This window comes from Aythya fuligula, chromosome 14 (genome assembly GCF_009819795.1).
Source record: "Aythya fuligula isolate bAytFul2 chromosome 14, bAytFul2.pri, whole genome shotgun sequence".
NCBI classification, from domain to species: Eukaryota; Metazoa; Chordata; class Aves; order Anseriformes; family Anatidae; genus Aythya; species Aythya fuligula.
In genome coordinates this window covers 13,846,027-13,858,334 of record NC_045572.1, presented here as the reverse complement: position 1 = coordinate 13,858,334, position 12,308 = coordinate 13,846,027, and the positions used below count along the sequence as shown (strand labels likewise).

General features: G+C 47.0%; 1 protein-coding gene across 1 annotated transcript in view; it reads right to left on the bottom strand.

Annotated features, from left to right (window-relative positions):
- The window catches only part of FAT2 (FAT atypical cadherin 2), a 42,196-nt gene that overhangs the window by 7,486 nt on the left and 22,402 nt on the right, over positions 1-12,308 (bottom strand). Inside the window, exons 10-19 of the mRNA XM_032196984.1 lie at positions 10,420-10,616; positions 8,982-9,135; positions 8,324-8,557; positions 7,140-7,529; positions 5,222-5,436; positions 4,447-4,584; positions 3,676-3,819; positions 3,370-3,567; positions 1,493-2,300; positions 690-835 (exon numbers count right to left, since the gene is read on the bottom strand). Coding sequence (XP_032052875.1) covers positions 690-835; positions 1,493-2,300; positions 3,370-3,567; positions 3,676-3,819; positions 4,447-4,584; positions 5,222-5,436; positions 7,140-7,529; positions 8,324-8,557; positions 8,982-9,135; positions 10,420-10,616 — 2,624 coding nt within the window. The remainder of the gene's footprint in view (positions 1-689; positions 836-1,492; positions 2,301-3,369; positions 3,568-3,675; positions 3,820-4,446; positions 4,585-5,221; positions 5,437-7,139; positions 7,530-8,323; positions 8,558-8,981; positions 9,136-10,419; positions 10,617-12,308) is intronic.

Genomic DNA, 12,308 nt, shown 5'->3' with positions numbered 1-12,308 from the left:
CCAAATCTACAAACTGTCAGCTAAAATTCTTTCACAGCTTTGTCTCATACCTAGAAAGCTTAAAAGCACACCACAAAGCTTAAAATCCTGAGGGCTTCCTTCAGTCATTCAGGCCAGACAGACCTTTCTTGAGAAGCTATATTTCTCTCATCAGCCCTTTGCAGCATGGCTTAAAGTCACAGCTGGAGGTGGGCACAGGACATAGAGATGATGTTTCTCTGCTTTTGTCCTTAATGGCTAGGGCTGTGACAGCAAGGAGCAACACATACTTTGGGTTGGTCTCTGGGTGTTGGCCACTGCACAGCTTCCTGTCTGTGTCGGTCTTTTGTAGCAGTGGGAAGAAAAATGTTTCAAAATAGGAAGATGGGATTGCGAAACCATGAGAAGGGATGAGGGAGCTCGGGGACAGGATGAACACTTGCAGGTAGATTTGCAGTGTGTAGATCACAATGTGATTAGTCTCGGGGATAAGTCTCAGTAAGCTGATAAGTACATCCCGTGATCTTGGTCTCCAGTTAGACCAATTTTAATTGGTGGGGAATATACAAACCCCTTATTCTTTATTCATCTGCTTTTCTAGATCAATTACTAGAGATGATAACTACTGCATCTTCTTTCTCTGGTTCCCTTCCCTGAAACAATAAGTGCTTTTTACACTGGAAAGAAGCCCTGCACGTTGTGATCCGTACCTCCAACACGGCCTGGTCGGTCCCGTTGGCGGAGAACACCACGGCGTGCTGCTGGTGGGTCTTCAGACGAAAGTGCATGTGCCAGGACCCCGCCTGAGAGTGCTGGTACCAAATGTAGCTGTGGCCCCCGAACCTCACAGCCGTTCCTGGAAGTAGAGTGAGCGAAAGGTCTCATCTTTGTCACATTTTGAGGCTGTTTTCAGCCTTGCCTCTTTTCCCAGCCAGACACCATAACTGCCCAGCAACAATCCTGCCCACAGCAACCCACGTGCAGCTGCACTGCAGCTCCCACAGCTCCCATTTGGTGTTCCCAGTATTTCTTTTGGGTACACAACTGTAAGCCAGTCCTGCGATAGCAGCCCTGCAAGTTCTGTCCCACAGCAGCTTCTGGGTGCCCTCAGAATGGTCTACAACACCCTTGGATTTCCTCTTCATTTAATATGTCTTTATCTTAGCCTACAGTATCTCCCTACCTTTCCTGCCCAAGTGATGTGTTAACCTCTGTTGTCTCATTACTTGAAGCACTCTAGAGTACACATAACAAATATGCTCTACTTGCCTTCCCTGGAATTTATCAGTTAGTCTCTATTTTTATGAGCCCAGAATAAACACAGGAGCTCAAAGATTGAAAATCTAATCACTGAGCTTTGTTACTTGCTAGGTATGAGTGACTTTTGCCAATATTACTGTTGCTTAATTAAATGCTACAGGAGATTCATAGAAAAAAAAAAAAAAAAAAAGAGTGAATTATTTAAGTTCTAAGAGGTTTATATTGTGGCGTGCTACCAAGAAGGATTGCTCACCATTGCAAGAACAGATTTGCTCCAGGCTGTGCCGCGGGGTGAGGACGCTGAGCCGGGCAGTGCTGTAAGTAGACATCATGCCTGGATCCAGCTGAATGGTCTCCTTGCAGACACGGTGGGCACAGTCTGACCCATGGCATGGCACGTGAATTGCCTTCTTCATCCGCAGTCCCACAAGCTGGTCCATCTCCCCCGCTGAGACGGTGATCTTGTTTGCCAGCACCCAAGGCTCATACAGGGAGCCATGGGGCTCTCCGACGGCCAAGAGCAGGTCCACCCCATCAGAGGCAGCCGCGGGCTGTAGGCTGGCCATGTGGATGTTCTGGCGCCGGGTGACAAGGACGTTTCCTAGAAACCTCTGCAAGTTGCGCCAGTGATCCCCCACGAACTCCTCCGGGGAGAGGTGTCGGAAATGCAGCACCACCGCCTTGTCCAGCGCCTCCTGCGTGAAGCACCACACATGGACATTGACGGTGGTGCTGGCGGTGAAGGTGCCATCGCTCACCGTCACGTTCAGGAGGTAATGGCCATGGGGAAGCTTGTCCCCAGCGATGATCTTTCCGTCTGTGGCCCCAACGGAGAAGCGTCCCTCCCGGGGCACTTCTGCCACCAACGTGTACACCAGCGTGTCGTGGGGGTCTCGGTCCGTGGCGTGGATCTTGCCCAGCACACCTCCTCGGAAGGCTGCCTCGTTGGTGGTGATGAATATCTCCAGGGGAAGGGCAGAGGGGGCGTACTGGCTCTGCTCAGTCACTTGGATGTTTATGAATGCCGATGAGGACAGGGGAGGGATGCCGCTGTCGGAGACCTGACAAAGAAAAGAGAAGGACCTGTTACAGCCGTGTGCTGCTTGCCGTCCCCTGAGGGGCTGAGGTTTTGCCAAAGGACCGTGTCCTTTGCACAGGCGGCAATGGGTGGGAGCTCTCAGGCAGCAGGAATGGAGAAGGAGCAGGAAAAATTGGCAGCAGCGTTGGACCTCTGCCTGGGGCTGGCTTCCCGAGGGAAGCGGCAGCGTGCCTTCCAGCCTGGAGACTGATTGAGTCCTTCTGTTCGTGGTGGGGTCGCGCTCATTTCCGTGTGCTCATCAGCAGCTGAGGCACACCTGAGTGGCTCTGATTTCCTGAGGATTAATCATCTTTAGAGCTGCTGCCAATCTCTGGTGTTCCATACGTAACCGGGTGTACAGAGATAGATAAAAGCAGTTACGCATGTTGACACATTTGCTCACCTTCCGGACTATTTAAGCCCATATCCCACCTCTGACAATGTCTGCCTAGCATGAGCCAAGGAAGCTCAGAATAGAAAAATGTGAATAATCAGATTACAGGATAAGTCTCTCCCTCATCTTAGGCAGTTAGTGGTTGAGGTTTGTAATAATAATAGTACCTAGCTTTTAGAATGACTGCTAGTACTGGAGAAGTATGTACTTTACATGTTATTATGCTATTGTTTGTAAAACACTATCCTTAGTGATAACATTGAAAATTAATTCATTTACACTGCCACAGTAGAAACCCTCAAAAAGAGGAGCTTAAATCACTTCTAGGATACTTGGAGAAAATTTGCATGATCACTTTAAACTGAAGTTGCTAGAATTATGCTGGGAAAAGCATCTGCCTAAGGACACTGCTGACAGAGCACTTCTCATGATCATGTTAACTGATTTTATCAATGCCAAGGCTGGTTCCCAGCTTCTTGTGGGCAGACTTTGCAGAGCAATGAGCTCTGAATCTGACTCCAAACTGCAGAATTTTTTCCTGGATTGGATTTCTCCAATACCAGGTAATTTCCCATCCGGCTGTGCCATCCTAATCTCATTGTGTTGCTCTTAAACCCCGCTGGGAGTCCAGCTACCAGGACAGAAAGGCAGGCTTTACCTGGACTTGTAAAAGGTACTGCTCTTTCACTCTTCTGTTCAGGACGGATGATGTTACCAGCAGACCATTTTGGGTGACATCAAAAGCCTTCCCATCATTGCCCTGTGTAATCTGGAATGAATACGGTGGCCCATTTTCTGGGGAGTCTCTGTCACTCATGACCAGCTCCAGGACACTTGTTCCCACGGGGGCATTCTCCTGAAATGTAGAAAGATGCTAGGGAAGAAAGAGAAGCAAAGAGACAAGGCCCAGGGGAACTCATATTGCTCCTAGGGCTGCTGGATAAGGAACAGCACCCCAGCTTACCTGCACCACCACACTGTAGTTGAGCTGGAAGAACCGAGGAGGGTTGTCATTGACATCAGACACATGGACACGCACGGCGACATCACTGGACTGAGCAGGGTGGCCGTTATCCGTGGCTCGAACTGTCAGGGAGTAGCTGGAGATCTGGAGGATTTATAGCTCATGGTCACTTGGAGAAGTGCAAGAGTGGAGGCTTTTTCATGTTCATCTTTTACTACTACAGCTTGTTAAATAGCTTTGCCCTCAGCTAGTGGTCTCCCTCTGTAAATCAGCACCTTGCTGCAAAAAATCAGCCTCACAGTAGCTGCAGAGCAGGGAAACAACTTGCCAAAGATGGATGAGGCCCAAGCTGAGCAAACATCTGTCAGCAGTGGTTTGAGCTGCTACTGCTTTATGGAAGAGATTGTCCAGATGGCCTTTCCAGCTCCTGCCCATATCCATTTTCTGTAATGCTCTGATGAATATGGGCATAAACCAGCCACATTGGTTTCCATTTTGGGGCTGATGCTCACCCAGACAGCTTGAAGTACTGGTAGAGCAGATCACAGCACAGAGCTGTGACCACTGAAGTCTGTATTGCCTTCTCCAAAGCCCACTGTTTCTACACCTATGGGTCTAGGAAATGATTGAATGAATGAAAGAGTTGCTCTCTGCTTATGGCATTATCAGGAGATCATTCAGAAAACAGCAGGCAGCTGAATATACTGTGCTCCCTTGGGCTTCTGTGACACATCAGTTTTAATTTTCCTGTTTCCATTTTCTTGAACTCACCTCTTCCCTGTCCAGATGCTTGGCAATACTTATCTGCCCGCTTTTGGGCTGAATGGCAAAATGTCCCAGTGGGTTCCCTTCCACAATTGAATACGTGATCTGGTTGTTCATTGCTCCATCCAAGTCATCAGCTGACACCTGTCAGAAGAAAAAACGACTAGGACTCCTGGCCCCAAAGGGCCTGGCCATGGGGGAATCTCCAGGGACGTGACCTCTTTGTAATTGAAGGGTATTGGTTTGAGCTTGCTTTAAATGAGGAGGAAAGAAGGTGTTTTATATCAGTGTCATTCATGAGTTTCTCTGGGAAAAAAAAAAAAAAAGATAAGCAAAGCTACAGAATTGGCTTTCTCCTTGTTTCTTTCCTGACCTCACCATCCTTGTTATAGTAACGCAGGCTGGGCAGTGGATTCCACATGGCAATACCCTGACTCCTCTATTCTGCACTAGGGAATCCCCTGCCTTCCTCAGGCCTCAATGGTGTGGGCTATGGGCAGGCATTTTAGCTCTTTTGGGAGGTCCTCAAAGCTCCTGAGCCCTCCTTAGGTTTTCCAAGCTTTCATTCAAAGGTGCCTTCTGAAGCAAAGTGTCAGCCCTGTCTGTGGGCTGCTGGGAGTCCTTGCGATCACCCGTTTTAAAGTCATGCCTAAATTTTAGGTGCTGAATATCACAAACCCACTGAACTGGCTGTGTCCAAAGCTGAGTAAAGTGCAAAGAAAGAACAAATAATGCATAGTGCAGAGGCAAAGACAGTGGCTTTTTTTTTTTATAATCATACCGTGAGGATGATTTCTCCAACTGCAGCATCCTCCCGGATATCAGCGAAGTAGGGGTCTTGGATGAACTCTGGTGCATGGTCGTTAATGTCAGTAATGTTGATCACCACCATGGTGACATCACTTAGAGAAGCTGAGCCCTTCCTTGTGCCCTCAATGGATAAGTAATACTCATGACTCGCTTCGAAGTCCAAGCTCCCATTTATGTATAAGGCACCTGCATGGGCAGATGGGCAGAAAAGGACAGAAGATACTTTAAATGAATGGTACATGAGGGTTTTTTGAAATACTTCAGGACTACCAAGATGCTTGCCAAGACTGCCAGCTGGTAAGGTGCTGTTGATCTGTTTTTGACCTTTTCTGGTTAAAGCAGGATATTGAAAGTCATGGCATCACATAAAACAAGCTGTAATTGAAGTGATTCTGCCGTAACCTGCCTGTGTTTGGTATCAGGTGTCTGAAGAGGTGAAACAACCTCTCGTTCTGGAAGGTCTCCAGGAGTCTTGATTGGAAGAGATCTGGGACAAAATAGGATGAGAATCCAACAATGCTATCAAAGGCTGTGACCAAGGCAGTAGCAGAGCACCACACACTGATGTCATAGGCAGGGTGAAAAGGTGTGAGATGTAGATGCAGAACTGTACAGGAGAAAAAGGTGTATGGCAAGGTGTTGTGATTTGTAACCAAGGTTTGGGATGTAGTATAGAAGGAAAAGGGAGGCTGATGAACTCAGAAAATGATTGAGGAACAAGGAATAAAGACGTACATTGAAAGAAAATAAAAAATTAAAGGAAAAAAAAGGAAAGGGACACAAGAACACAATGGGACATTGTACTTCAATGTTTTCCTGGGTTCTGCACTGCAAATGCCACAGAATTATTCCCTGGAAATTACACTGCTCTGCTGTCTTTTAAGGGGTACATGCTAATGAGAAGATCATTTTGGAAAAAGTAGCAGGAGCCTTGAGGACACAGAAGCTGAGGAAGGCGCTGTGGGTGAGGGTGTTACAGCCAAGAGCAGAAGGCCACTGAGGATGCAGCCGGTGCTTGTTCCAGGGATCTAACACTGGCCTCGCGATAACAGCTCTTATCAGATCACTGTGCAAATAGAGCAGTGCTTTATTTGGCTGGTAAACCTGTCTCAACACCTGCTTGTGGTTAATGGATTGGTAATAGCCACATTCACTGAGTGCTGCCTAATAAAACTGCCTGTTAGCTTGGGCTGCAGGTACCTTGTAAGATCACAGTGGAGAGGCTTTCTAAATGAAATCACCTTGCCTAGCATTTTGAAGTGGAAAAATTTCCCCATCCTAATCTCCACGTAATCCTCTTTCTCACAGACCCATCTCAGATCCCAGACATGTAGCAGGAATCTTTCTGTTAATTTCAGGAAGATTGAGGTCGCACTTAAAGTGGCTTAGCTTACAAATTTAGTGTAGAAGACTGCACTCCCTACCCCCATGCTGTACTCTCTATACGGGCAGAAAAGATCTGTGGCCAAGACTCACTGCTTGGAGACATCAGGGGAAGCTCTTTTAGAAAATGGAGTACTCTAACACCCTCCTTTTCCCCCAGCCCTTTCCTCTGACATACATGTACACACATGTGAAGAGAATAATGGGGAGTGTTAAACAGAGGCTGGGAAGATCAGAGGTGAAGGAGAGACAGATGTGAGAACAGGGAGAGAGAGGGGTAGAAGTGAAAGGTGGTAAGAAAAGACCTTCAGAGAAACAGAAGGGGAAAAGAGGGGGATGAAAGCCTGAGAAATGTTTAAGAATCAGCAAAGTGGGTGAGGGTGAAAGAGGAAAGGCATAAAAAGAGCAAGTGCAATACATTACAGTGATTAAAGTCAGAGGAGAGAAGAGCAGAAGTGCAAACCAAAAGGAAAAGAACCAGAGAAGGAGGCATCAGACTGTCTTACCTGTATTTGAGTTGAGCTGAAATTTCCCATGGTCATTGCCATTCACAATTTCATACTTGATTTCTGTGTTTTCTGTGTTGTCCCTTGTCAACGCTGACAAATTGAGGACCTCCGTACCCACAGCCACATCCTCCTGTACCATAGCCACGTATTCAGGGGCCAGGAAAACAGGCAGATATTCATTTAGATCCACGACGGAGACGGTGACAGTGCCGAGAGCAGAGAGGGGCTCTGGGGAGCCCCGGTCGGTAGCACAGACTGTCAGCTCAAAGGCGGAGTGCTGTGAGTCCTTCAGGGGCTTTTCCAGCCGGATCACCCCCGTGGTTTCCTCAATTGAAAAGTGTCCATTGGCAGAGTCAGAGAGGGAATAGACCACCTCGGCGTTGGGACCTGGAAGGATAAGGGACAAGCTGTGTTAGTGCATGGGTAGGAATGCTGCTGGTTTAAAGGTTTTTATGCAGTAGGAATGTAGGTACCTAAGTGACCTAATATTTATAGGGAAAATGGAGGCTGTATGAACATCCCCTTCCAAGGTGTCTCTGTCCACCTGCAGGTTCAGACATCGAGCCACCTTCAGCCATCAGCATCACCTGTCTGCTTTACTTGTGCTTCTAAGTCTTAATCCCCATGTATTTAAACGTTATTTTCCTTCATCTCTGCTTCCAAAGCATAAAAATATCATCTTGCTTTTATATCACTGTAAGTTGAGTGTCTGCTGGATAGGTTTGTTGAAAGATCCTTTCTTAGGAGCCTTACATACATACATGAAAATCTTTTGTTTTCAGACAAAAGGACCTCTCCATCCATATCATCAACCCTCTCCAGACACAAAGCTCCTTTTCTCCTTATTACGCTCATTATTTTTCTCCATCTTTGGTACAATTTCTGTCCAGTTTAGAGCCCAGACAAACTGCACGTCACAATTTGTGCTGTGTATCATAGTTACAGTTCCTGAGCTTTTCCTCAAAGTCTTCAATTTTCTACAGATATTGCACTTCCTACAGCATCACAAGAGTGATGATGCCAGCTTGCTATCCAAGGACATGCCAGTGATGAGATCCAGGCATGTCTTGCCAAGGTTCAATCATCTGTGCCCAGTGCTGCTGCCCTCCCCTAAGTTTTAAAGGTTTCTATTCAGGATGGAGGATGGACTCTGCTAAGAAGTAAATCCCATCCCGACTCACCTTCATCAAGGTCCCTGGCAGCAACCACAGCGATGGGTGTCTTTGTCGTGGTGTTGTCAAAAACGGCCACGGCGCAGTGGCTGGGGAAGAACCTGGGCGCGTTGTCGTTCGTGTCCTCCACGCTCAGCATGATGTCTGCCTGGCAGGAACGGCCTCCGCCGTCAGTCGCTTTGGCGACGAGGTGGTAGGTAGGCTTCTGCTCCCGGTCGAGAGGCGCAGAGGTGGTGAGTTCCCCTGTGGGAAGGAACAGGAGGTGGTCTTGGCTCCTGCAACCGCAGCCGCAGCCCAGGAGGGCTCGGAGAGGCTCAAGCAGGCTGCGCCCTGAGCAAACCGTGGGAGGAACGGACTGAGTTTGAACGCTGGCTGTAATCAGGTTAATAGTGGTGATGTGTCCACACCAACAGCTCAGGGCTGTTCTCAGATCTCTGCCAGCCATTGCCCTGGCAGGGCTTGGCACGGGGAGTCCTGCAACTCAGGCTGAACCTCATGCAAGGGAGGCCAACACGGGATAAAAGTGCTCATAAATCTTTTATTTCAACTCCCCTTTATAAACCTCACTGCATCAAGCCTCCTGCTATGTGACAAACCCCACGTAATCCCTGGAAGGATCACTGTGTCTGCCTGGACAGGAGGACACCTTCGCAGATCCAGGTCTCACCTGTGTGGGGGCCCAGCCGAAATTCCTCTGCACCGGGGCCGTGGAGGCTGTAGGTGATCTGGGCATTGCTACCAACATCAGGGTCAGTCGCTGATATTTTCAAAATGAAGAGACCTGGCTGAGCATCTTCAGAGACTCTCCCAGTGTAGAATATCTGGCAAAGACAGCAAGTGTGATTGGTATCTAAACCATCTCCAAAATACCTCACTCTGTACGGGGAGGAATGGGCTAGCAGAAGGTTCAAAGAGAAGGGCAAAACAGAGGAGAGCACAACGTGCCTAATGTCTAGCTGTTGTGAAAGATGACCACAACGTCAGGATATGCGAGCACAGACTAGAAGACAGGCCTGTTATGTTTGGCACTTTTATGGCCCTAGCCAGAACAGCAGCCAACTGTGAAAACCACAGCCTGGGAAGGATACAGAACACTTGGAGAGAGGCTTGAAGATGAAGAAAATACGACCCATGGTTAACCTAATCAGTGCCATTTAGCTTTATAAAAATACAAATAAATATCAGAGCAATCATTTTAATTATGACTATCTGGAAGAGACTGTTGCATCCCTGTTTCCAGTATGATTCAATTTCAACACGTGGGCTGACAGATGATGCTGTGAAGCTCGGGAGCAGACAATTAAGAGTGGCTGCAAACCTCCACCTCTGCCTCTAGGAATGGGCCAGGTAGTTTTAGTAAAGTGGATCTTGTTTGTGAACAGGTGGTCTCAATGACAGCTTGAAACTCTTTTAAAGCCTGGATTTCTTCATTAGAATGTGGTAAATAATAGATTTAATTTTTCTTATCCTCCCTCTTACACCAGGCAGAGAACTGTTGAGGTTGCTATAGGGACATTTCAGCACCCAGTCCTTGTCTCTGCTGGGAGAACGTGAAGGTCAGTAATTTGCATTATGCCACTGGGAAGAGGGTAGCCAGCTGCTGGGTTGTGGACTGGGACCAGTGGGAGGTGAGGACTGGGACCAGTAAGCTCATTTCACACAAGCCTTTGAATCTCCTTTGGGAAACAACTGCTTCTGTCCTTTCTCACCACAAGTAAATCCATACCAGCGATCAGCTCTCTGCAGTAACAACACTCCTGATGGGAATCTTTCAGCTTAGCAGGATATAAACTTGGTAATTTACATGCCCCTACCCAGGAGGCTTCCTGGCATTGTTTATCTCCAAGAATTATCCTTCATAATGCTTAGGTGCTCACTTACTGCTGGCAAACATGCTTGGAGGCTAGATTTAATGTTCTTGTTTGACGTGCACCTTAATTAAATTTGCTAAGTATAATCAAAGCAACAGGATTGTGTGAGAAGAATAATGACAAGCCAAACCCTCTCAACATGTGCTCTTTTTGCCTTTTCTTCCTTGCTCTTGTGTTCTCTCCTTCCCAGCCATTCCCCCCATGCCCCCAGATGTACCGGGACAGATGTCTTACCTGGCCGCATTCGGGGCTGTTGTCATTGATATCCAGAACAAAAATTTCCACTTCTGTGGTAGCCTGAAATTTCCCATCAGAAGCCATAACCTTGAGGAGATATTTCTCTGTATCTTCCCTGTCCAGAGGCTTCTTGGAAGAAATTGTCCATTCTCCTTCGATTTGGTTAACTTGGAACTGTCCTAGCGTGTCTCCTTCTAGAAGGGGCAAGAAGAGGCAAGAAGAAAAAAAAAAGAAAAAAGGCATTTACTGAGCGTTGAAAATCAGAAGTGGTAAGGAATGGGGGTATTCCATGCCAGTCCTATAGGAGAGTTGAAGGACTGGCAGTGGTGACACGGAAAAGGCACTGCTATCACAACAGTCAGGAGGGGAGTGGTCGGTCCACCTCGCTGCACAGCTGCAAAATACCCTGCACATTTCTGTTATGCACTGAGTATTACACAGTGGAGATGAATGGGATGGAAAGAGGAAACAGCTCTCAACTGCAAAAATGTCTTTGTAATGTTCTGCAGACATGCATATTCATTGCTGCAAAACCACATCTTCTCACTTTCCTAAAACATGTCAGCCTTTTCGGTGTATGTTCCTAAAGGGATCTGAGAATTGCAGATACCCTGGAGACACTGGTTGGATTTTATTGTTACATACCATGTATAGTTTTATTTCCTTTTAATATTTAGATGCATTTAATATGTAGCTCTGCTTCCTGGAGCTACTTTTCATCCTATAAGACCAAAATGATGAGAGACATAGGTAAAATCGAGACCAGGCAGACTCGCCAGTCCACCGGATTCGTGTCTCTCCCACTGGTGCTATACAAGGTGGATATAAAAGGGGCAGATGCTGCCCCTGGAGAATCCCTCTCTTCTGGCAAGGAGCTCACGTCCTCTGCTGCACGCAAGCCATTAGAGAGAAGGAGAGAGCACACGGGGTAACGGGAGGCAATGAAGAGAGCTGGCTGCAGGGCTTGTTCATGCCAGGCTCTGAAGGGCCTCGTGCAGCCAGGTAAATTAAATTCACTCTCTTTCTGCTTTATGTGTGCAGTGGTGCTGTGGTCGTGAATCTGGAGGCCACTGAGACATCTTCTGGCCACTCTTCTGATGCTGGGAGACCCCAGCCCCCCCTCAGATTTTGCTCCAGTGTGCTTGAAATCAATGCGCAGGTGAACACGGGAAGTCAGGCTCTGCGTTCACCTCCTGCTATAGCACTACACTGCAGTTGTATTTATGTATTTTTGTGTAAAGTTTGACCTGCACTTTTAAGTACAAAGCAGCAAGAGTATATGGTATTCGCCACTAACACAAATGTGCATTCTCTCAGGCTTAAAGTAATTGGAAGTTACTGCTTCCTTTAAAACGGCAGAAACGCTAATACAGAAATGAATTGCCTCTTTCCTCCCAAAGGCTTGCAAATTCCTAGGCATGCCATAAACCAACTGAAAGTACCAGCATTCCTCCCCTGTTTTGAATGGTTCCTATAACAGATAACAGGCTGCAGCATGATTTGGTTAAATGTTTTGACCCTGAAGGGTCTTCATTTGAGTTTGAGCAAACATTTTAATTTGAAGTATCTGTTCCAGGACCCCTTTGGGGTCAAACAGTACTGTAAAATCAAGCTTCTACTTGTGTAGATGCACAACAAACATTCCAGTATAACTTTTTGTTGTTTTACTGCAGTGGTTAATGTTAGTTGGCACAACTGATGCTGCAGGGATGCAAGAGTCATCTTTGGTGTTTCTTGTTAGTCAAAACACTCACAAAGACTGACGTGAACAGGAAAGTGTAAATAAATGAAATTACAGTACTGTGAATTAGTTTCTAAAGATTTTTGGATACCCTAGACTCTGTTAACCAAAGAGTCTTGCTCCTGGCAGAGCTCAGGCTTCCTCT